General features: G+C 43.1%; 1 protein-coding gene across 3 annotated transcripts in view; it reads left to right on the top strand.

The window, feature by feature from the left end:
* The window catches only part of LOC145356074 (uncharacterized), a 182,349-nt gene that overhangs the window by 63,987 nt on the left and 93,325 nt on the right, over window positions 1–25,037 (top strand). For 2 of the 3 annotated variants that reach the window (XR_013889061.1, XR_013889062.1), the window contains exon 2: window positions 11,105–11,204. Coding sequence is in view for 1 of the 3 variants with exons in the window: in XM_080208681.1 (XP_080064807.1) it covers window positions 7,259–7,319; window positions 11,105–11,204 (161 nt within the window). In the remaining 2 variants the exon portion in view is untranslated. Of the gene's footprint in view, window positions 1–7,203; window positions 7,320–11,104; window positions 11,205–25,037 lie in introns of all 3 variants that reach the window. The other variant, XM_080208681.1, reaches the window with a different exon arrangement.

Here is a 25,037-nt window from a genome sequence, read left to right as displayed (position 1 = left end):
CTCCAAGTGACTGCTCTTGACACCAAGACAGCATTTGATTAAGTATGGCATCAAGTAACCCTTGACAAACTGGAGTCAATGGGATTCAGGGAGAAACTCTCCACTGGTTAGAGTTATACCTGGCACAAAGGAAGATGGTTATCATTGTTGGAGTTCAATGATCTCATTTCGAGGACTTCCTGCAGGAATTCTTCAGAGTAGTGTCCTAGGCCCAACCATCTTCAGCTGCATCATCAGTGATCTTCCCTCCAATATAAGATCAGAGGTGGAGATGTTCACTGATGATTGCAAATGGAATGTTGGTCATTATTGTAAAGGGAATGGAGTATAAAATAGGGAAGCTTTGCTAAAACTATACAAGTCTCTAGTTAGAACATAACTGGAATACTGTGAACAGTTTCAATTCCCTTATCTAAGGGAAGATATACTAGCAATGAAGACATTCCAGAGTAGGTTCACTAGGTTGATCCGGAGAATGGAGGGATTTCCTTATGAGGAGAGGTTGAGTAGATTGGGCCTGTACTTACCAGAGTTTAGAAGAAGGAGGGCTTCACAGGATCAATGCTGAGAGGTTGTTTCCACTTGTGAAATCGTCTAGGACCAGAGGGGATATTTTTAGAGCAAGGGATCACTCATTTAAGACAGAGATGAAGAGGAATTTCTTATTGCAGAGAGTAGCAATTCTGTGGAATTCTTTACTGCAGAGGACTGTAGTGGCTGGGTCATTAAGTAAATTCAAGACAAAGATAGACAGATTTTTAATCAGTAAGGGAATCAAGTAATATGGGGATAAGGTGAGAAAGTGGAGTTGAGGATTATATCACATCAGTCATGATCTCATTGAGTAGGGGTGAAGACTCAGTGAGCCGAATGGCCTAATTTTGCTCTTACGTCTTACAGTTATGTGGTCATACCACAAGCTTCAGCCATTCTTCAATTACCTATGTTGCCATCACTCATCTGCTAACAATTTCTATCAGTCAGGACTCATTCCTGGCTCCACATATACTCTGTTGTACCCTTACACAAGGCACTGCTGCATGCCTCACATCAACATCGTACAGCTTAAATACATTGACAGCTATTCAACCATGACAGTCACGTTAGACGAATGGATTACATGACACTCACTGAAAACCTCCCCCCTCTCTTTCAGGACAAGGCAGCTAATGACAGGAGGCAGCAGGAGCTAACCAGAGAGGTACAGGTGCAACCCCCCCATCAAGGACAGAGTGCTGGTCGTTCTTGGCAGGTCCATTGCTGCACATATGCCACTGCACACCCATGTCCTCAGCCATATTGTCAACAGATATCCTCCAGCGACAACCCCTTGGGTTCAAATACAGATAGGGAATAGCACAGCAGACTGCCGCCGAGTGAAGGTGTCAGGACATTGGGCATGGACCAGTTTGATTCTCTGCTTATGTCCTCATACTATCTGGATGCTGAGAGTGTCAAATCCTTCTAGTTGCAACCTAGGGCAGAATTGGCACGCGGTACTCTCAAAGCAACATGTATGTGGTCACTTGCACTCTGTACGATGCCTTGTTCTCACTCCACCGGCTTCTCTGTAATAAAAGGGAATGAAATCTGGTTGGCTATGAGTTAACAGAGGGTGTTTCCTCATGCAATACTGCACAGCAAACTATGAAATACTGCAAACACTTCCAACCTCTGCCTGGAAGGAGCCAGACCCATCAATGATTATGGCCAGTGTCACATTTGCTGCCACTAGTGATGTGGTCCATGCCTTCTCTGAAGTTGGGATGGAGGAACAGGAGTAGGCTGTTCAGTCCATCGATCCTGTCCCGTCATTCAATAGGATCGTGGCTGATCTATGGCCTAACTCCATAATCTGTCTTTGGCCCATATCCCTTAGTATCTTTGCTGTCAAGAAGGTGGCTCACCACTACTTTCTCTAATGCAATTGTGAATGGATAATATATACTGGTCTGGCCAACAATGTCCATATTCCATGAGAAAATGAAAAAAAGGATGGTCTTACTGTAGACAAACTGGTTTTCGAAGATATAACTAGTCCTCAAGTGGAATGTTAGTAGGTTTGTAGTACTCAAGGGCAGGAATGGCAATGATTAAGAATGCAATTTTTTTTTCCCCCAACAATGGATCAAATAACAGCTGCAACCATGGCCAAGTCAGCATATGACACCATTCAGATGCCAACATGAGCTCGCTCTGACTTGCTCTGACAATATTTAAACTTGGCCCTTTGTCCTGGTATCGCATGAGTTAGAAATAACATAGCTCTATAACTGCATCACCTCAGCAATGGGCACAGTTATTGGCCTGGATTCAAACTCCAGCACAAAGTCGGAGTGAACCAAACTGACTGCTTTCTCATGTTGCAGAAAAGGTGCAATGATATGCAAATACACATTTGGCACAATGGGGGAGCCATAGCACTGCTTCAGCAGCCTGTTTCCCGGTGATCCGTGAATGGGTGAAATTAAAGCCAAAGAGCTAATAATCCTCACAAATTTAAATCCTCAAATCATGGCTGAAGAGGAAGTTCAAGCTCAGCCGGGGAAACGTTCAGCACTGTTGCGCCCAAAAGGTGGTGGTAAATTAGCAGTGGGAGGGAGAGGTTTGGGCCTTGGGGCAGCTCTCAGGTTCTGCTGCAGAGGACAAAAGGTGTTCTAGCTGCCAAATCGGAGGCTGACAACTTTGAGGAGTACAGGGGACTCGCCTGAAACAGACAGTCGGCATCTCGCTGATGCAAATCGGTAACCTTAATACCAACTGATTGAAATCGGTCTGCAAGTGGGCAAAGTGAATGTCCTGCTTGCTTTGCCCAATTGTTCCAGCCTTGTGAGACATAACCAATAGTCCATAAGGAAATCATTAGAGGTCTCTGAAAAAGGTAAGCAGGCATAATGCAGCAGGGCATTGTCGAACTCTGTCCACCCTCCTCCACTTCACCACTTGGCCCATGATTACCCAATCGTTCCAGGAATACCTCACTGCCAGAGTCAGGTGAAGGGATCGATGCCTGACACCACCACACCACACCCCCAAAAGAAAAGAAAGATTAAGTTATTTTCAAAAGGCATTTCGAGTCAATAGGATCATGGATTCACTACAGTGTAGAAGAGGCCATTCAGCCCATTGAGTCTGGGCAGACTCACTGACAGAGTGCTGTACTGGGGTCCTCTTCCCACCCTATTCCTGTAATCCCATGTATTTCCTATCCGTCTAACCTACACATCTGGGGACACTAAGGGGCAATTTAGCTTGGCCAATCCTCCTAACCTGCACATCTTTGGATTGTGGGAGGAAACTAGAGTGCCCAGAGGAAACCCAAGCAGACATGGGGAGAATGTACAGACGCCATACAGACAGTCACCCAAGGTCAGGATTGAACCTGCGTCCCTGGAGCTATGAGGCAGCAGTGCTAACCACTGTGCCACCGTGCCATCCTAAATTTACACTGCATAACTTGAATAGTAGATATAGACATATAGGTTTTCCAATATACAACTGAACCAAATTCAGAACCAGTCCTCACAAGCAATGAACATTCATGTAGGAATCAGAAAATCAGTCCTCAGCTACTTGGTCAAATGGACATTTTATCCCCCTCCAGTCTCTCATTATTTTAGATTGACCCAGCCTAGACATTTAAGATACCGACAGCTTGTAATGAGCCATTTCATCGTGGGGGTTGTCATTTAAAACAAAATGATGATTAGCTTTAGCTGGTGTTCAGGGGTTAGAAGGATAAGACAGAGCAAACCGAGTGGGGAACTCACACTTTCATCCAAACACAGTTTGGCTGCTGAATGAAATGAGTTCTATCAATGGCATCATCTCATATGCCAGTCAAAGACATGTAATTCTGCACATCAGAAATAACTAAACATTCACTTTCCAGAAGTGTAGCTAATCACTTAGAAACAGGATAATTCAATCTTTTTTGGTTAAGTATACTGCACAGAAGTTTGTAAAGTAACAGGGTGCAGGGAGCTGTTGTATGAAATTGATTTTTAATATCTGTAAAATTCAGCCTGTGGCTGGGCAGGGTGGAGATTCTGAGCATGCTCACTGCTGCCCTTTAATGGGGTATGTGTTGGCACGTGTGTGTATGCATATGTTTTTGTGTGTGCGCACGCTTGTGTGTGTGTTTGTGTGTGCGCGCGCGCATGTGTGTAGCCCAGCAAGATTATTTCCTTCAAGTGCCAATCCAATCTCCTTTAAAATTCATTGACCACCATTGCTTCTCATTGTGAACAAACTCCAAGCCACTACCAAGTCACTGTGTGAAAACATTCTTTATATTTCCCTTACATTTCTTGTACAAAACCTTGAATCTCTGTCCCTGTCCCATCAGCTATTGTCTACTTCATCTAAACCTGCCATAATCTTGTCCACCTCGATCAAATCTCCCCTCAGTCTCCTCTGTTCCAAAAAGAACAACCCAGCACTGTAGTTAAGATCTCTCCTTCTCTGGAACAATTCCCTCCTCTGCACCCCAAGGAACTTCACATCCTTCCTAATGTATGGCAACCAAAACTGGGTGCAATACTCTAGATGTGGCCTAACTACAGCTTTATAAATGTTCAGCATAACTTTGCCGCTTTTTGTCCTCAATACCTCTATTTATGAAACCCATGATCCATAAGCTTGGCTAACCACCCTCTCAATATATCCTGCCAATTTCAAAGATCTACGCACAAGAACTTCGCAGGTCCCAGAAAAGTGTCTATATAGCCTGTTCCGAACCCTTCTTCCAAAATGCATCACCTCACACTTCTCTGTAATAAATTCCATCTGTCACTTGCCTGATAGCCTATCTGTACTCTGCTGCAGTCCATTTGTGTCATCCTCATCGTCTACCCCTCTTCCAAGTTTGCGATCATCAGCAAATTTTGACATTTAACTTTGCGTTCCAATATGTAAGTCACTTACATATATCAAAGAAAGCAGTGATCCTGGAACTAACCCTTGCGGAAGATCACCGTCTTCCATTCCCCAGTCTTAAAAATAACCATTTGCTCTGACTCACTGTTTTCTGTCTACAAGCCAATTTTTTTAAATCTATGCTGACACTGAACTTTTCTATTCCTTAAACTTCAATTTTGTTCGCGAGCCATTTATCTGGTACTTTGGTAAATGTTTTCTTAACATCCATATCGACAACCTCCATGGTATTTCCTTCATCAAACTCCCTTATTAGTAAAGTCGGATCTGTTTTTCACAAACCAATGCTTGGTTCTCCTGAATTAATTTAAACCTCTCCAACTGCTATTGCTTTTTGGCCCTAATTATTGTTTCGGAGACCTTACCACTGCTGATGACAAAGTACCTGGCCCGTAGTTACCAGGAATATTTTCGCACCCTTTCTTGAATAAGGGTGTCACATTTGCCACTCTTCATTCCTCTGGCACCTGTCCTGTATCTAAGGAAGATTGAAAGATTATAGCAAGCCTTCCTGCTATCACCGCCTCCACTTTCTTTACCAACCTGGGATGCAAGCCATCTGGACCAGGTGATATATGCACAGCCAACCTTTTCAGTACTTCCTACCTCTCAATTTTCACCCTATCCATTACATCTATCACCTTGGCTTCTACTAACATTTTGTCAGCTTCATTCACTACTGATACAAAGTACTTATTAAGTATTCTAGGCTTGCCCTGTACATCTCAGCATAGATCGTCCTCTTTGTCCCGAATACAACCCGTTGTATCTCCTAGTGCTAATTTACTACTTAGCATAATTAGGACCAAAATTGTCCAATAAAACCAAAAAATGATGACACCCAAAATCTGGTTTACGAATTATGGTGTTGATTGCCAATGAAGGGCCTGGTCTATTGCAAACCTAGCTGCTGCGAGGGCCCAAAGGGGATTCATTGTAAATGTACAGTTGCTGTGATACTTAGTCAAACACATCGGGTTCAATCATTGTTCCTTGCTGAGTTCAACCAGGTCAGCTACAATTAGCCTTAGAATCCCTGAGTTAGGGAGGGCGGGATAAAAATCAGCCACCAATTACTGAGTGAACTCTGTTTACGGGTGCCGGGCAAATTGGTTTGGGTTGTGAGATTGCTCCTCGGTCATAGTGACACTCACTGTCTACATCCATATGAAGGAAAGTCAATTAGGCAGGTGTTGCCAGGGTTTTGGGAACTAGGCCCCAGCAGGGCCATTTTTCCTGAGCACCTGCTTCTATCTCAAACTGGAAAACTCAGTAAAGACTGTCCATCAGAATTTTATCATTACCCTGCACTCATTGTACTGGTGTGCAGCCAAACTCTGAGCTCTCCATTGACAAAATCTTCAGAGACCAGCTGAGACATTTTTCCAAATAAATGTTTAGTTTTGTAATCCACCCCTCACTCCCCATTGCCCCCCAAGCCCACCATTCCCACCCCGTCTCACCATCTCCAAGAAAAATGTGCTTCAGTTCCTAGAAAAAACTTTGGCAACAGAGGCCCAGCACAGACAAGTTAAACTTCTGTGTGCATCTTCAACATGACTGATATCAACTCTGCTCAGACCAACTCTCACTTAAAGCCATTGGCATTTGCAAGGGGACTAAAATAGAACTGTTTTCATTGTGAAAGCAATCCAGATGCAATAACAAACCCAACAGTTGTCTCACTGTTCTCTAGATCAAGTCAAACCTTCAGCACTTTGTCAAGGAGACTTGTCCAATCCACCAAGAGTGTGGGTGGGGGCGGAGGTACAGCAGACGCTGAACACATTGGCAAATAGAACCTACTTGCAGTCGTGCTGTAAGTGTGTTGTTATATATAAAATGGGCCACAAGAGCTGTCAAAGAGAGCAGCAAACTTTCAATAGAAAGTGAGAGACGACCAATATATAAAATCCTTGCTCAAGCAATCAAATCCTTGCTCCAGCTGCCTCACCGACTCAAATCAATGATGTACTAGAACCATACGATCATCAAACATGGTTCATGCAGCAGAGATGGAGACCATTCAGCCCATTGTGCCTGTGCCCCCCTTCAGTGATGTGGCCAAGTGGACACCATGATGGTTAATAACAGGGAAGGTAAGGTGTGGACTGTTGTTAAATGATGAATTGGAACTGCAGTCACTGGGATACAGTTGGATAAGTCAATCAGGGACATCCTGGTCAGAAAATAGATCCTCCCTTTCTCCTCCTCCTCCTCCTCCTCCCCTTCCTACTCAACTGCTCACCATATACTTGGTTACAGGCATGTGAGAAGGTGGATTAGAAAGGAGCTTACAGATGTCTTTGATGGATTCAGCATGGTCTTGGTCTCCATCATGGCTCCTCCAATGATGGTGTACACCATTTCCTCCCATCAAGGTAAGGACTTACAGCCATGTCTGTTCCCCATTGGTTTGGAGATACTGCTTGTGGTTGATTTTATTCTTCAAGGGAGAGGGAAGTCTATTAGTGTAGGGTAGGGCGATGTATTTGAATGACTCAGCTTTCACAGGGGAGGCGATGACCTATTGGTATTATCACTAGACTATTAATCCAGAAACCAGCTAACGTTCTGGAAACCCGTTCGAATTCTGCCACGGCAAATACTGGAATTTGAATTCAATAAAAAAAAGAAGAATCTTCTAATAACCATGAAACAATTGTGGATTGTCAGAAAAACCCATCCGGTCCATTAATGTCCTTGAGGGAAGGAAATCTAACATCCTTACTTAATCTGGCCTACATGTCACTCCAGAGCCACAGCAGTTTGGTGGACATTTAACTGCCCTCGGACAACGAGGGTTGGGCAATAAATGCTGGCCAGCCAGAGACTCCCATATCCCATGGATGAATATATATAAAAAACTCTGGAATATATGTAAGCTGTGAGTGTGAGGCTTGCAACAGTACTAATTATGTGAGACTGTGGTGAATGTGTGAATGTTAATATGAAGTTTATTTAATAGGGCCACAAGTAGGCTTACATTAACACTGAAATGAAGTTACTGTGAAAATCCCCTAGTTGTCACTCTCGGGCACCTGTTCGGATGTACAGAGGGAGAATTTAGCATAGCCAATGCACCTAACCTGCACGTCTTTTGCGCTGTGCGAGGAAACCAGAGAACCCAGAGGAAATCCACATAGGCACGGGGAGAATGTACAGACTCCACACAGACAGTGACCCTTGCCGGGAATCGAAGCTGGATCCCTGGCACTATGAGACAGTAATGCTAACCACTGTGCTACTGTGCTGCCCCAAGTGGTGGTTGATAGAGATTGTTGGTATATGAGTGAAAGGGGGAATGGAAAAGTGATTAGTGTGCGAGACCACAATGGTTCAGTTGTGTTTGAAGATGAATTTACTGACTTTGACCACTTGTGTGAAGCTGTTACATTTCTTGCAGTACTTCATCCAGGTTCTCAGGGCTGTACCATTCTCACTGATGGCTATCTGCCTCTGCAGTATCTGTCTGAGAGCCTCTTGATCCACTGTGGATAGAGAATTTCTCTTCTCTTATTCACTTCCTGCACCAAGGTCTCCAGTGTTCCACTAGGGAACCCTGGAGTATGTGCTCTCTTTTGTTGTGTCGTTATTCAATGTTCTCCCTGCTCAGATCTTTATTCCCAGTCACTCCCAGTATCTGCTACAGCCAGAATGCATCTCCCTTTAAGAGGTCCAGTTTGGCTTGACATTGGGCAGTTTTAAGCGGTCCCAGCCTTATTTGTACTTGGACCCTCTGCCGAGGCAGGCGATCAATCCACAGTGTGCTTGGCATGGGCCGCAGTCATGGTAGTTCAGCAAACAGCATAAGGTTTGAGTGCTGCCTGCATCAGAAGGGTTTCTGATTATGCATTGCAAATTTCATGATGGTTTTCAGAGTCATCTAATTTTGCCCATACTGTCCAATTAATGATCACTGCACCATCTAACCTCATCAGTAACTGCAATCCTCCGAGTCTAATTAATGACACCAGCCTCACCTAGCCTAATTATTGATTCCACTAAGCAATGCAACCGCAAACCTACTCAATGATCCCAGAAGGATGTGATTGCACTAGAGCAGGTACAGAGAAGGTTCACCAGGATGTTGCCTAGGATGGAGCATTTGAGCTATAAAGTGAGGCTGGTTAGGCTTGGATTATTTTCTTTGGAGTCGAGAAGGCTGATGGGCATATGATTAAGGTACGTAAGATTATGAGGGAGCAGCTGTTCCCCTTGGTTGAGGGGTCAATCATGAGGGGGCAGAGTTTTAGGGAGAGGGGCAGGAGATTCGGAGGAGATTTGAGAAAAATTATTTTCACCTAGAAAGTGGTGGGAATCTGGAATGCACTGCCTGGGAAGGTAATGGAGGCTGGAAACCTAACCACCTTTAAAGAAATATTTGCATAAGCACTTGAAATATCATGACATTCAAGGATACGGGACAAGTGCAAGAAAATGGGATGAGTGCAACTTTCGTGGTAGTTAATGTCAATGCAGACTCGATGGGCTGAGGGGCCTCTTCTGCACTGTAGTAACTGTATGACTCCAGACCCCTTGAGTTTAAGCAAAGATTCTAGCCCATCTATTAGATGCTGTAATCCATCTACCTCTTGTAACTGCCAATCCCAGCTCCACCTACTCTCGTCATTAATACTGCCTCCTAACCATAATGCTCAACTCTCAATCCAGCAACAGCAAGCAAAGGCTATACCTCGGGGGACTTCCTAAAATTAATACTGTAAACACTGGTGAAAGAACAACAGAGATGAGAACTGGATTCAGTTACCCTAGGAATGTAGGTAACATTAGAATTAGATGCCTTCACTCCACCTGGAATTTGACCCTTGGGGTATTTAACAACTGGGTTTTGTTGCCAGACTTGGTAAAATATTTACAGTTAAAAGTTCAATAGATTTCTTTCTGCCCCCCAAAAAAAGAATGTTCAACAGATTAAGCTTTAGAGACTCATAAACTCAGAGAACATTTCCTGATCAGAGTAATTCAGAAAGCCATGTAGCTTTAAGAATAAGCACAGTAATGTAATACCTTATTGTTTATAAACTAAAAGGATTCCATTTGTGGTTTTGTTACAGTGAATTGGCACAGGGTTTAGCCCCTAGCCGGTTGCCATGGCAGCTTTATGTATAACACATTTTTTTTTAGGAATCAGTGCATGACCTATGTTAATTGTGGACACTGAATTGGACCTTCATTCTGTTTGCTGCCTGTTTTCAGTTTGTTTCTGTGAAATAAGAAGAGTACAATGGGAGTGGTAAGGTCAACCATCTCCAATCCACTCTAGGCCAATGCCCCAGCTTCTCCAAAAATATTCATCCCTCAACTAATACTGAAAACAGATGATCTAATACTTATTACCATTACTGTCATGGGAGTTTGTCGTGAATACACTGTTTTCCACTTTTTCTACGTTATAACAGTGACTGCACATAAAAGACATTGGCTGTTGAGTGCTTTGGGAGTGTGAAAGGCACAATATAAACGTAGATAAATGCTGTGGAATCTGAAACAAAAACAGAAAAATGCTGAAAAATCTCAGCAGGTCTGACAGCATCTGTGGAGAGAAAATAGAGCCAACACTTCAAGACTAGTTGACCTTTCATCAGATTGATATAACTGCAAGTCATTCTGCCTTTCCCCTCCTGCAGATTCTCCAGCCATAGAGATAAGAGCAGCGCAGCAGTCTTGTAGAGTCAAACAGCATATTACAGAGACCATGGGAGGGAATTTTGAGCACATTTTAGCCATTAGTGTAATTGGCGACTTGGGCCTAAAATCTGATAGAAACATGGGACATAGGAGCATAGGAATTAGATGCAGAGGTAGGCAGTTCAGCCCTTCGAGCCTGCTCCACCATTTAATCAGATCATGGCTGACCTTTCCCTGATCTCTCCCTGGTCACAAGTCCACCTCCCCACTATTCCCCTTACCCCTTTAACCCATTTCTTATCAGAACTTCATCTATTTTCTTCTTGAAATCATTTAACTCTCGCAAAAGTTGGGAACAAGATTCTCGCCAGCAAGAACTTGTTCCCCAATTTTCCACGCCCATTGCCCCTTGCCCATGATGTAACGAGGTTCCCACCCAGAAAGGTTGGGAATTGTATTTTAATGAATTATAATATCGTTAGTGACCTTTCCTATTCCTCTTCTCCCTTCATAGAATATGCAAACTACATCGGTGTGATGTCATGCCAGCGCGATCTACAAGAGCTCTACGAAAATGTGACCCTGGAGACCCTACATTTGAAGAGACATCAAACGTGAGCACACAGTTCGCCACTACCCACCAGGGGTTCAATGGAGAGGGGCAGCTGAGAGGATGTAGGGGGAACCAGCCCAGTCATTCTTAGGAACTGGGTGTTGGGTCCTGGCAGAATGGGGGTTTTGCCTCCCACAGGGCTTTGCGGACTCCATTATTAAGGTGTGCTTGCTCTACAAAGGATCTGGCGCTTGGGAGAGGGAAGTGGGGGGGTGGGGGCGATAGGGGCTTAGTGTGGACTTTGCACAAATCGGATCACTGTTGCTGGGCTTTAAGGCACTTTGTCTTATGTCAGAAAGCCAAAACAACATTCTGTCTATTACTGAATTGAATAATGTGGTATATGGATTTCAGTGCTGGTGGATTGCCAGGTATGTAGACCATACATCTTAAAGATTGGTGATCATATCAAACAACACATCCCTTTGGCTGCTCATGACAGGCAAGTTACTGACTGTACCCTCCTACAGGGTAACAGAATCCGACTGTTCCATGGCTTCATTCAACACCTTGAAGATCTTAAAGATCAGACAAGCTCGAAAGATTAAAATCTGACCAGGGTCTGGCATAATCTTAGAGAGATAATCAAAACCCGATGGCCACAACATAAAGATTTTACCAATAAACCCATAGCTTATTGTAACTTTATGGTTCAGAAAGAGGCCAATCAGCCTATCATGCCTGTTCCGGCTCTTTGAAAGTGCTATCAAACTTGTCCGATTCCATTAATCTTCCCTCATAGCCCTGAAAATGTTTTCTTTCCATGTACATATCCAGTTTCTTCTTGGAAGTTAATTAACAACCTGGTATCACCATTTTTTAATTCTAGATCTTGGCAACCCTCTGTGTGAATAATTTCTCCCATCCACAGCCTATTGTCCTCTTGCTAGGAAAACAGTTTCTCCTTATTTACCCTTTATTTATACTATCCGTTAAGGAGCACAAAGGCTACAAATTGGATCTAGACCTATTCAGCTATCATTATCAAGGGTAAAAAAATACAAATCTGATCTGCGGTTGCAAGCTGGAGGACTACTTGTATAGCATTAACTTGATGAGAAACAGTCAATGTGAATTTTTAAGGGGAAAGTTCTGCTCAGGAATCTCCTTAACTTTAGGAGTATTTCACAAAGTGGAGACGGGAGTTCCTGATATATGTTTTTTTCATTTATTAGTGTCACAGTGTCACATTAACACTGCAATGAAGTTACTGTGAAGATCCCTTAGTCGCCATACTCTGGCTCCTGTTCGGGTACACTGAGGGAGAATTTGGCATGGCTAATGCACCTAACCCGCACAGTTTTCAGACTGCAGGAGGAAACTGGAGCACCAGAGGAAACCCATCCAGACATGGGGAGAATGTGCAAACTCTGCAAAGACAAAGACTCAAGCCGGGAATTGAACCCAGGTCTCTGGCACTATGAAGCAGAAACCTTGGGTTTCTGATCTCATATCCTTGCCACTGTGCCACAGAATTCCTTTAACAAATTGACACATGACAATACCATGCCTTTAAGGAATGTATTTTTATCATTTTTTTTAAGGGGTAAGTTTAAAATTCAGTTCTGTTTTACAGGGTGCTGATTTGTTTTGGCAACAGGCAGCTCAAATGTTGAAATGTAAGGTAATGACTAATTTTTGCTCGGGATATGTTTGTTTAAACAGAGTTGATGCATTTGTGTTAATTAACCCTTGGGGTTTCAGTGTAGGGCTTTGATTTGATTGATTGACAAGAGACAGAGTCATGTGTGAATGGGAGTAGTGAAGTTTGTATCGAAGATACATAGTTTTTCCTTTATTTTTGAAACAGTCCATTTCCTGCCTGGTCCTGAATCCTGAAAGAAGCAAGAGGTGTCTATCTGTCTCTCTCTCTCTGGAGGCTACCATTAAAGGTGTCAGAAGATCAGTATCTCTCTGTTTTTCTCTCTCTCTCTCCAATGGTGTTCAAGAAGTTCTAGGATTGTTAACAAATACAAACATGTAAGCCTAGGGTTTGCTAATTGATTTTGAGGAGGAGTTACAAGTCTGTAAGAGGAAAAGTGCTTGAATTGGAACTCATAGGGATAGATTAGCAGTTATGAACTATATCTTGTCATCTTTCAGTATTGTTCAGTTGGTAATGTTAAGCTAATTCATTTGTTACAGTTAAACTCTATTCTTAATTGAAGCTGTTTTAATAAAAACTTCCTAGAATAATGCCTGGCATGAACCATCATATCCTCACATCAATGCCAAAAATAGCAAATAGTTGGGGAATAGTCTAATTTCATAACGTACCTTGGAGTTTCTGATCTCATATCCTAACACACATGCAAGTATTTTGATGCTGCTAAAACAGCTGGAATCCAGAAACCACAATATGGAACAGAATAAGAAAGTGGTGGGTTCAGAAAGTATTTGTGAAGCTAGGACGAAGTGTTGAGAGAAGTACTGAAAGGCTCGGTACTCACATCTCTGTTATTTCTAAACTACATAAGTGATCTACATGGCATAGCCAAATGCAACTCGTTAAATGTGCTGACAACATTGAAAGATGGATAGTACTAGACAGTGGGTGCAGGAAAAGACTTGCACAATGATTTAGACTGGTTATAGAATTGGACATTCAATGACAGATTAAGTTTGACACTGACAAAAGTTTCACACCCAGTATAAAAAAGGAAATTCGTATTTATATGATGTTTTCTTGACATCCTGATGTCCCAAATTAATTTACAGCTAAGGATTATTAAATACTTTGGAAGTATAGTCAAGGTGGTTAGCACTGCTGCCTCACAGCGCCAGGGACCCAGATTCGATTCTAGTCTCGGGTGATTGCTTGTGTGGAGTTTGCACATTCTCCCCATGTCTGGGTCTATTTCTTCCGGGTGATCAAGATTCCTCCCACACTCCAAAGACGTGAGTTTTAGGTTAATTAGCTGTGTTAAATTTCCCCTTTGCATCAGGAGGCATAGCAGGGTAAATACATGGGGTTACAGGATAGGACCTGGGTGGGATTTTTGTCTGTGCAGGCTCAATGGGCTGTATGGCCTCTTTATACACAGTAGGGATTCCATGATTCAATGATTCTATGACAATATAATATGGGAAAGGTAACCAATTTGCACAGTGCAAGATCCCACAAGCAGCAATGAGATAAATGACCATTATCTTTTACTGTTGATGGGTTGGTTGAGGTTTTAATCGAGTTGAAATGAATTCAGTTAAATTTAATGAGCACCGAAAGACTTGGAAAGAGATATGGAATAGCAAAAGAGTTATCTGGGCTGACACTGAAGCAATTAAAACGCAAATGGAATCCTGGGTTTTTTAAAGCCAGAAGCTTAGATAATGAAAGGGGTGAAATTGAATTAGGAAGGGCTGCAAACAGACAGTAGCAGTTCAACTGCCCTTTATACACTTTCTTCAATTCGTCCAATGTGGTCAAATTGCGCTTGAGGACTTCAGTGTTGTTCCAACATACTGGCTTGAATGGTCCCTTCAAATGGTGTACGATGTCAAGAACACACTGAACTGTTCAGATCTGAAGGACATTAGTGAACCAACTAATCTCTCGATAGTATGATCATTTTAGCTGATGTCAGCCCATTCGTTCCCAAATTTGTTGACTATAGTTTCACCGCTTGCATATGGTGGGATTTGAATCCGCTGCCTCTTTGGTTTGGTGCGGTGTATCCTAACATTCCAGTGGACACAATCATACCTGCCACGAAAGACAGTTGCTGTGGTATTTGGAGACTAATCATTGCTGTAGGCATAAAAGACAGAAAATGCTGGATACGCTCAGCAGGTCTGGCAGCATCTGTGGAGAGAGAAAAAGAGTTAACATTTCGGGTCCATGACCATTCCTCATAATGTTTTTTGTTGCTGGAATTTGTTCCATGTCTTTGTCAGGTAAGTGAACATTGCCAGCAAGAAAAGGCTCAAGCCCCTCCCCTTTATCCGCAATGGCACTATACTCATTGATTCCCCCACGTCCTATGTTCAATATTGGGGAGGTGTGGTGGGGGAGGGTGGAGGGGGTAGTGGTGGGGGAGGTGGAGTCGGGACGGCGGGGGAGCGGTGCAGGGATGGGAAATGCGGGGGGAGTCACCATTGTCAAAAAGATTAACTGGAGGAACCAGAGCATCACCGTGACTACCAGAGCAGTGCAGAATCTCATATCCATCAGTTAGTTACTCTTAACTGGAGCAGTGGGGGGTCAAATTGGGGGAGACAGTGGTGTAGTGATAATATCTCTGGGCTACTAATCCAGAGGTCCCACTATAAGCTCTGGATACGTAGGTTCCAATCTGGCCTTGAATGTTGGTCTCAGTAATAATGACCATGTAACTATTATTGATTGCTGTAAAAACCCATCTGGTTCACTAATACCCTTTAACGAAATAAATCTGCCATCCTTACCTGGTCTAGACTACATGTAAATGCAGACTCACCATGATGTGGTTGACTCTTAACTTCTTTTCAATAATTCCTAGTAAGTCATTCAGTTCAAGAGCAATTAGGGCTGGGCAACAAATGCTGGCCTCCCCTGCGATGCCCATATCTCATGAAAGAATAATATTTTAAAAATCTGTCTGGGTTTCCACTCCTATCATTGATGAATTTAATGCTGCCCACACACAAAAAAATTGTGGGTGGGTATCACTGAATTCATCAGTGAAGCTCTCCACAGTCAAATAGGCTGTCTGCATTCACTATCAAGGTACAGGCATGAAAAACAGCTGCATGTTCCTGGGACAACTGGCACTCATAGAACTAATCCAGACTAAGACTTAGCGCCTTTAGGAGAAGGGGAAAAAAGCTACAAAGTAAAAGGAATGATGAGTTCACTGGTGCTTATCATTTCTATGTTGTGTCACAGGTAGGCAATGAGGTCCTGATCTCAGCTCAGAAGAGCATGAGATCAGTGGAAACATAGCCCTTCCCAACAGGAAGCGGTCAGGAGAAGAAAAATAAATTTCTCTAGGAGTTTCACATACAAATAATTACTCTGATCTTCAGTGACTGTCATTATAGACATTAATGACAGCACTAAGGTAAATGAGCTATCTATTTGTTTTTGATTGAGGGATGAATGTTGGCCAGGACACCAGAAAAGGACCACTCAAGCCTTTAATATATTCCTGAACCACAATGTATGGCCCTAGTTTTCATCTCAGGTTAACTTCAGTATTACACCGAAGTGTCAGCTTTGATGAACAGGCAGTAGGTATGGTGGTGCAGTGGTTAGCACTGCTGCTTCACGGCACCAGGAATTCAGGTTTGATTCTGGTCTTGGGTCACTGTGGAGTTTGCACGTTCTCCCTGTATCTACATGGGTTTCCTCTGGGTGCCCTGGTTTCCTCTCACAGTCCAAAGATGTGTGGGTTAGGCTGACTGGCCAAGTTAAATTACCCCTTAAGGTCAGGCAGACTAGCAGGGTAAATAGATGGGATTCCAGGGTTGGGATTGTTGTCTTGATGGGCTGAATGGTCTCCTTCTTCACTGTGGGGATTCTATGTTTCTATGAGCAACAACATCCACCTGCACTGATAAAGTGCCTTTTCATGAAATAAAACTCCCCAGAACCTTTCATAGGAGCATTATAGAACAAAATGTAATACCAAGTCACATAAGCAGTTATTAGACCATATGACCAAAAGTCAAAGATTTAAGATGTGGCTAAAAGGAAGATAGAGAGGTGGAGAGGAAGGAATTCCAGAGCTCAGGAATGAGGGGAACAAAGTTGTGATTACTAGTGGTGAAGTGATTAAAATCGGGGATGCTTAAGAGGCCAGATTTAGAGGATTGCAGATATCTCAGAGGGTTGCGAAGTTGGAGGAGATTCCAGTGGTAGGGAGGGCTCTGGTAAGTGTAAATGTTCAGGTAAATAATTGTCTCCTGTCTCATGTCGATGAACATGCAGCAGTCAAAGGGAACAGATCACCCACTTATCCCCTTGACCAGAAAATGTAGGAATAGCTCCCATGCATTTTATTCTTTTTAGGGGTTTGGGGAAGAAACAAAAACAAGTTTATTCTCAGAGAATTCCTGAAACATTGTTTTCAGTGTGTTGTTGAGAATTCTCTGGGGACTAGTCAAGGTGAAGAGTCATCAAGTTTCCCAGAGAAAAATTTTGCCAGAGAGAAGAAGCTGGTCATGTCGATGTTACCCATTTTTGGGAGGACAATATTCCCTCTGAATTTACACACTTGGACTGAAACATTGTTGGTTCCACAGTCCATTTAGTCCCATTAAGGAGAAATACCTGCGACATGTTATTTGTGTACTCCAGATCCAATCCCATTATCAATAGTGCTCTTTTCAATCATTTACCACTAATCCACCAAGCACAGGGATTGATATTGAAATGCATGCCCATAAATGGAGGATAAATTATAAAAATGACAGATTAGTACAAGTGCCATATCATTTAAATAATAAAGACATTTTTGAAAGTGCCAACGAAGCTGTTTAATGGACATTGTCATCATAAAAAAAGGATATTAGCCAAATCTTTATTGTATTTGCAGAGCTAAAGGAAGTCCCAAAGAAATAATGTAGGATTGAGTTGTCGGCTGATGGTGCCCCTTCTGGCTCAGTGCCAAACTGCAACATCCAACATACTCAGCTGTGGAGATGAGGGGAAGAATTTCCAGCCATGCTTACCCCAAAACTGGAAAATCCTGCCCTAGGTCAACAGACCATCGCGTGGTCCATCCCAGCCCACTATGATTCACGTGGCAGGCGGGATGGGAAGATTCTGCCCGAGGAAGGGAGTAGAATTCAGTCCTTAGCCAGGGCAGCAATTGTGTGTTTGGTCGCAGGGATAAAGAAAGGGAAAGATCAGTCAGACACTTATTTCTGTTCAGCCTCCAATGGCGCCCACTGAGTGAAAGTGTAGGACTGGGCATTTTATGCAGTTTATGACACCTGATTTTTATTTTGAAATCTACCAGAACTCACTGTAGACTGTCACCTCCTGTGAGCTGACATGCATGCCCACAATGCCTACAGCAATTTGGCAACAGGCGCCAACGGCAAAAAATAACAACCCACAATGTCACGTGGCAGCTTTGTGTGGCGGAATCTAGATGTCTAGGACTTAACTTCACAGCTATCTAGCAAAGATGCACTGTACATAGACACCCCATCAAAATGTACTGTTTGTTGTGTGTCCACCATGTCTCTTCGATGTAAGGATGTCAATGCACTGAAACTCGCTTATCTGAGTTTCTCAACATCCACCAAGATTTTCCCTGGACAGTGCCTCACACTGAAATGGTAAAGATTGACTTGCAATCCCTTCCTGTCTGACAAATGAACTTTACAGTCCAAGAAAGATTAAGTTCATATCACTGCAGTTGTCTTCATTCACATGGAAAGGTATGAATGTGCCACATCTGGAAGGCTAGGATACGGAGACTTTTTATTATCCCCTAATTTTGGATAGAGAAAGGTGTATGAGAAACCAGTTCTGGCATTGGTCCTACTTGCTATCTAGTTGCCCCCTATGCAGAGTGTACATTAATTACAAAGTCAGTTGAGGGCAGTTTTGGGTTTAGTTGTAGTGTCCTCCACAGTCACTCGCTAGTGAATCTCACACATAGGGACCTTCCACTTGGTAAACCGAGGAGACTGATTATGACTATAGGAATCATATACAATGATTGCGAGTCAGAAAATAAATTCTGCTGGAAATCAATTTTTTGCCAAAGAAGAAAATAGCTATTCCACATGTGAAAGAACGCGCAAAAGAAACCCTCCTGAAATTAGAAACCGACGCCTTTAAACTGTGGGCAAACTTGTTAAACAGTACTTGATGAATGTAATAATTGAATTAGGGAACTAGAAAGCATGTCAAAATCATTAATCAGTGGTTTCCGTCAACTCTGCATGGGAGTAAAGTACAGAATCATGGGAAACAGAGAGCACTCTGTTTAGGAAACTAATTTTGTCGACTAGCAGGTATCAGATAGCCCTGGCCCCCTCCACAAGAAAAGTCAGACTTTGAAAAGGAATGTTTCTAGCCAGTTGGAAAACCCTTTAAGTGTTGTGATTGGCAAGCCGTGCACCAGACCGTGGGACTTATAAACAAACATTTCAGCAGGGTCTGTGAACACCAGCGTCGCTTCAGCTGCCCTGGTGCTGTCCACGCTCTCTCTCTCTCTCTCTCTCCCCCTTAACTCTCAGTCTCTCTCCTGGGCCCACACCAGCCTGGGCTTGCTCCAGCTTACAATACATAAACTCCTGACATGACATTGTATTACAACACTGTACGTGTGTGCCCTCTCACATTACACCAGCACTTTCCTGCAAACAAGCCGAGGCACCCTGCATCTGTTCGCTCATTGCATTTCTTAAAATGGCAATGTCAGCCGTGCACCAAAGCTTTTCTGGTCGTTCCTGGGGCAAGGGGACAATGTTAATTCCTGCAACATGAAGAAATGTGTGACTAAATCAAGGTGGTTGACCCGCTGTGCAGTCCCCACTTGCCCACCATTTTAACACCGGCTTTAACCCTAACTCATGCCTTTTGCTGGATGACCCCAGGAATGCGGCTCACTTATCTGTCTATATCAGAGTCCTGTGACAGAGAAAAGAACTCAGTGAAATGTTTTGGATCTACTGGATGCAGCTGGTGCCACAAATAGGAGAAAAAGCTTTCTCTCTTCAAGAAGAAGAGACCCCAATAAGGCACATCCAGAAATATTTTTGCGAGGCCAGGGCCAGGGTGACCAGTGCTCCCCTGGACTCCACAAGAACAATATATGTTATTCAAGGGGAGGCAGTGGTGTAGTGATATTGTCATGGACTAGTAATCCAGAGTCCCAGGGTTAGTGCTCTGGGGATATGAGTTCCCCCATGGCAGATAGTGAAATTTGAATTCAATAAAAATCTGGAATTAAAAGTCTAAAGATGACCATGAAACCATTGTCAATTGTCATAAAAACCCTTGTAGTTCACTAATGTCCTTCAGGGAAGGAAATCTGGTTTCCTTACCCAGTTTAGCCTACATGTGACTCCAGAGTTACGTCAATGTAGTTGACTATTAAATGCCCTCAGGGACTGGCCCCAGCCAGTGATGCCCGCATCCCATGTACAAATAAAGAAAATTTGTACAGTACCTCTCCACTGTAATCTTAGCCCTCTCCCTCAATCTACTACCCATGTCTTTTTGTTAGCTGGGTGAATATGTGGCTGCCCAGTTTTCACCAACTCTCACCAACTTACAGGTGCACCATGGAAAGCATTCTTTCTGGTTGTATCACAGTTTGGTACGGCTCCTGCTTTGTCCAAGACCGCAAGAAACTGCAAAGTGTCGTGAACAAATTCCAGCCCATCACTCAAATCAACGGTCCATCCACAGACTCTGTCTACACTTCCCACTGCCACGGAAAAGCACCAGCTTAATTAAGGACCCCCAGCACCCTGCACATTCTCTCTCCACCTTCTTCTGTCAGGAAAAAGATACAGAAATCTGAGGACTCAATCTCCCCTATCACCATCAGACTTTTGATCTTTCTCTACACTCTAGCTATGACTGTAACACTACATGCTGCAGTTTCTCCTTTCCTTCTCTATGAAAAGTATGCTTTGTCTGTTTAGCACGCAAGAAACAATACTCTTCACTGTTTACAATACATGTGACAATAATTAAATCTGGGACCTTACTACTTAAGCTTGATAACACTTGAAACAAATTACTCCTGGATTATTGAATTCCATGACAAAAAGATTCATGGCTAAATATTAACGAGTTTTAAGTCACCTTTGAACAGAGGAGAAAAATTGTTGTATTGCAACCCATAAACAAGTGAAATAAAATGGTTTGGAGAATAAGGACAGGGGAAAATTAAATCACTATTGATGACAAGAGACTGAATTATTACAAACAGGACAAACGATATGGCATAGATCAGTCTGAATCTCACCAAATAGTTTTAAGTGTGCAGTGAAACAAGGTCAGATGTGCGTATCGAGTGAGGCTGATGTTTTTCTGGCTCATGGTGTGGCTAGATCTTAGACACACTTCTCAAGGACCCAGCATTGATCACTGGGATGGATCACCACCTGTTCTGATACTGAGGCCAAACAGACCCACTGATCCCAGGTGTCCTTTCTTGCTCTCTGGTGGGTTTGCTGAGGTCAGTTGTGGAAATAGTTTGGAGGTGCAACTGACTGCAATGTTGCTGGTTGTGGGAGATTAAATTAATGAGCCAGTGTGTCTCCTTGGTAGACTACCTCAGTGACAAACTTCTCAACTGTTCTGTAGACTCCTTGAACCTTACTGTACAAGCTTGTGTGTGTGCACGTGTCTGTGTGTGAATATGGGTGTGTGTGTGCAAGTGTATGTGTGCATGTTAGTGTGTGGGTATGTCAGTGTGTAGATATACATGTGTGTGTATGTGTCTCTAAGTGTATGTGTATATGTGTATGTGTATCTGTCTGTCTATGTGTATGTGTGTGTTGTGTGTGTGTGTCTATCTATATGTGTGTTTTTGTGTACGCGTGTGTTTGTCTGTATATGTGTATCTATGTGTGTGTGTGTGTGTGTGTGTGTGTGTGTGTGTGTCTGTATCTATATGTGTGTTTTTGTGTATGCGTGTGTGTTTGTCTGTATATGTGTATCTGTGTGTGTGTGTGTGTGTGTGTGTGTGTGTGTGTGTGTGTGTGTGTGTGTGTGTGTGTGTGTGTGTGTGTCAATCTGTCAGGAGAGGACACGATCAGGTTTGGCGGTAATCACTCACCACTGGGGTGGGGGTGTTCTTTTAGGTCACTCACCATCAGGGTGAACTGTCCCTTGTTTTGACTGTTTGCTCCATGTCCTTTAAGGGACCCATTTTGCCCCATGTTTCTAAGAGAACTTGTGGGTGACAGAGCCCAAGACTTTCAGTTGGAGTGATTTGAGTGAGGCAACTCAACAAGTCAGCCCCCAGAGAGAGATGATAACGTTGTGACTCCATCAGATGTGTTGTAAGGTTTGGTCACTTACTCCCAAACCCCTCCATTCTTCCATTCACCAGTACTCCCCATCCACCATTATGGACAACACTGCCCCCCCTCCCCCCGCACCCAGGCCCACAGTCAAAGTCTAACTTATTCTATTTCATAAGCATTGAACATCTTGCTCACTGCCTTGAATCACACATAGAATATCACTGCAGGAATGAACTACAGCAGTGGTTGGATGCCAGTGAAACCCTCGCCAAGTCAATCTGTTGGTTCCTTCAGAAGAGCTGGGGGCAAAAAACTAGAGGAAAGTAACAGACACTGGAGTTTGCAGTCTAAAGCCACTGGTAGCGAATTCAGTAATTGGTGACTGCAGAGTTCATAAAGCATCATTTGAAGGAATTCTCTGCGTGAGCTGATCCAACAAAGAAGGTTTCACCTCCACTCCTGGTTGTTTCCTGATTGGATTTTTCGACAAAACCTTCATTAACCTTTCAACCAATCTATAAAAATCACTGATGCCTTATAAAATATGACTGCCACTATCACATTAAAGTAAGCTTCTGGTCTTCCGAATGCCAAATAGACGGAGTCTTGCTGGTTAGTGCATTCTTTGTGTTCCCTCCATCTCTGGTGTGTTCTGAGTCTGTTGATCGCATCTGACCCGGGAAGAGTTCATTTCGATGACATTTCCTGGAGAGCACAAAAGCTGAAAGTCTCACCACCAATATTGACGTGTTCATTCAGAATGGCCATTTGGGTGGCAGGTACCCACAGAACTGAACCTGAGGGAGGGCTCAGTGACAGTGCAAGAGAAGGAAAGAAAACATTTGAGAAAAAAATATTCCAAGCATCATGACCAGAATTTCACCGTCCCACCTGCCACAGGAATCGGAGCAGGCAAGAGGCGGACCATGGAAAGGCCTGTTGATCTTGGGTGGGATTTTACGGTTTCAGAACAAGTGAGGCCATAAAATCCCAACCATAAGTTAGCCAGTTTTGTAAAAAAATCACTTAGTTCCAAAACGTTTATCTCCACAGATGCTGCCAGACCTGTTGAGTTTACCTAGCGTTTTCTCTTTTATTGCTACTTTATTGAATGGCTTCGATGTATGTGTAAAGGTATTTCAAATGTACAACCATTAAAAAGCCCGCAGAGAACATCATTTATAAAATCACAGAATCCCTACAGTGCAGAAGGGGGCCATGTGGTCTTTTGAGTCTGCACCAACTCTCAGACAGAACATCTTACCCAGGCCCTTTCTTCCGCTTTATCCCTGTAACCCTGCACATTTGCCATGACTAATAAGAAACGTAAGAACTACGAGCAGGAGTAGGCCATCTGGCCCCTTGAACCTGCTCTGCCATTCAATAAGATCATGGCTGATCTTTTTGTGGACTCAGCTCCACTTACCCGCCTGCTCACAATAACCCTTAATTCCTTTACTGTTGAAAAATTCATGTATCTAAACCTTAACAATATTCAATGAGGTAGCCTCAACCATTTCACTGGGCAGGGAATTCCACAGATTCACAACCCGTTGTGTGAAGATGTTCCTCCTCAACTCAGTCCTAAATCTGCTTCCCCTTATTTTGAGGCTATGCCCCCTGGTTCTAGTTTCACCTGCCAGTGGAAAGAACTTCCCTGCTTCTATCTTCTCTATTTCCTTCATAATTTTTTATGTTTCTATAAGATCTTCCGTCATTCTTCTGAATTCCAGTGAGTATAGCCTCAGTCTATTCAGTCTCTCCCTTATAAGCCAAACCTCTCAACTCCAGAATCAACCTAGTGAATCTCATCTGCACCCTCTCCAGTGCCAGTATATCCTTTCTCAAGTAAGGAGACCAAAACTGTACACAGTACTCCAGGTGTGGCCTCACCAGCACCTTATACAGCTGCAACATAATTTTGCTGTTTTTAAACTCCATTCCTCCCGCAGTAAAGGACAAAATTCCATTTGTCTTCTCAATTACCTGCTGCACCTGCAAACCAACTTCTTGAGATTCCTGCACAAGGACACCCAGGTCCCTCTGCACAGTAGCATACTGCAATTTTTAATCATTTAAATAGTCCATTTTGCTGTTATTCCTATCAAAATGGATGACCTCACATTTACTAACATTGTACTCCATCTGCCAGACCCTCGCCCTGTTACTTAAACTATCTATACCCCTTTGCAGATTTTCAGCGTCCTTGCACACTTTGCTCTGTCACCCATCTTAGCGTCATCTGCGAATTTTGACACACTACACTCAGTCCCCAACGCCAAATCATTTATATAAATCGTGAACAATTGCGGTCCCAACACTGATCCCTGAGGAACACCACTAGTCACTGATTGCCAAGCAGAAAAACATCTATTTACCTCCACTCTTTGCTTTCTATTAGTTAACCAGTCGTCTATTCATGCTAATATATTACCCGTAATACCGTACACCTTTATTTTATGTAGCAGTCTTTGGTGCTGCACCTTGTCAAATGCCTTCTGGAAATCCAGATACACCACATCCATAGGTTCCCCATTGTCCACTGCACTCATAATGTTCTAAAAGAATTCCACCAAATTAGTCAAACATGACCTTCCCTTCATGAACCTATGCTGTGTCTTACCAATGGAACAATTTAGATCCAGGTGTCTCGCTATTTCTTCCTTGAGGATAGATTTAAGTATTTTCCCTATTAATCCACCTAACCTACACATTCTGGGACATGAAGGGGCAAGTTAGCATGGCGAATCCAACTAACCTGGATATCTTTGTATTGTGGGAACAAACTGGAGCACCCAGAAGAAACTCACGCTTATTTTGCAGTCCAAGGTCTTTGATATGTCTCTTCTGGTAATTCTCTCATCAGCATCATGAGGTAACAAGGTAACAACTTCAAAACTAATTTCTCATC

This window comes from Carcharhinus amblyrhynchos, chromosome 20 (assembly GCF_965287045.1).
Source record: "Carcharhinus amblyrhynchos chromosome 20, sCarAmb.v2.hapA, whole genome shotgun sequence".
In the NCBI taxonomy this organism is placed as follows: domain Eukaryota; kingdom Metazoa; phylum Chordata; class Chondrichthyes; order Carcharhiniformes; family Carcharhinidae; genus Carcharhinus; species Carcharhinus amblyrhynchos.
The sequence above is the reverse complement of the archived record's forward strand: the minus strand, read 5'-3'. Positions and strand labels throughout refer to the sequence as shown.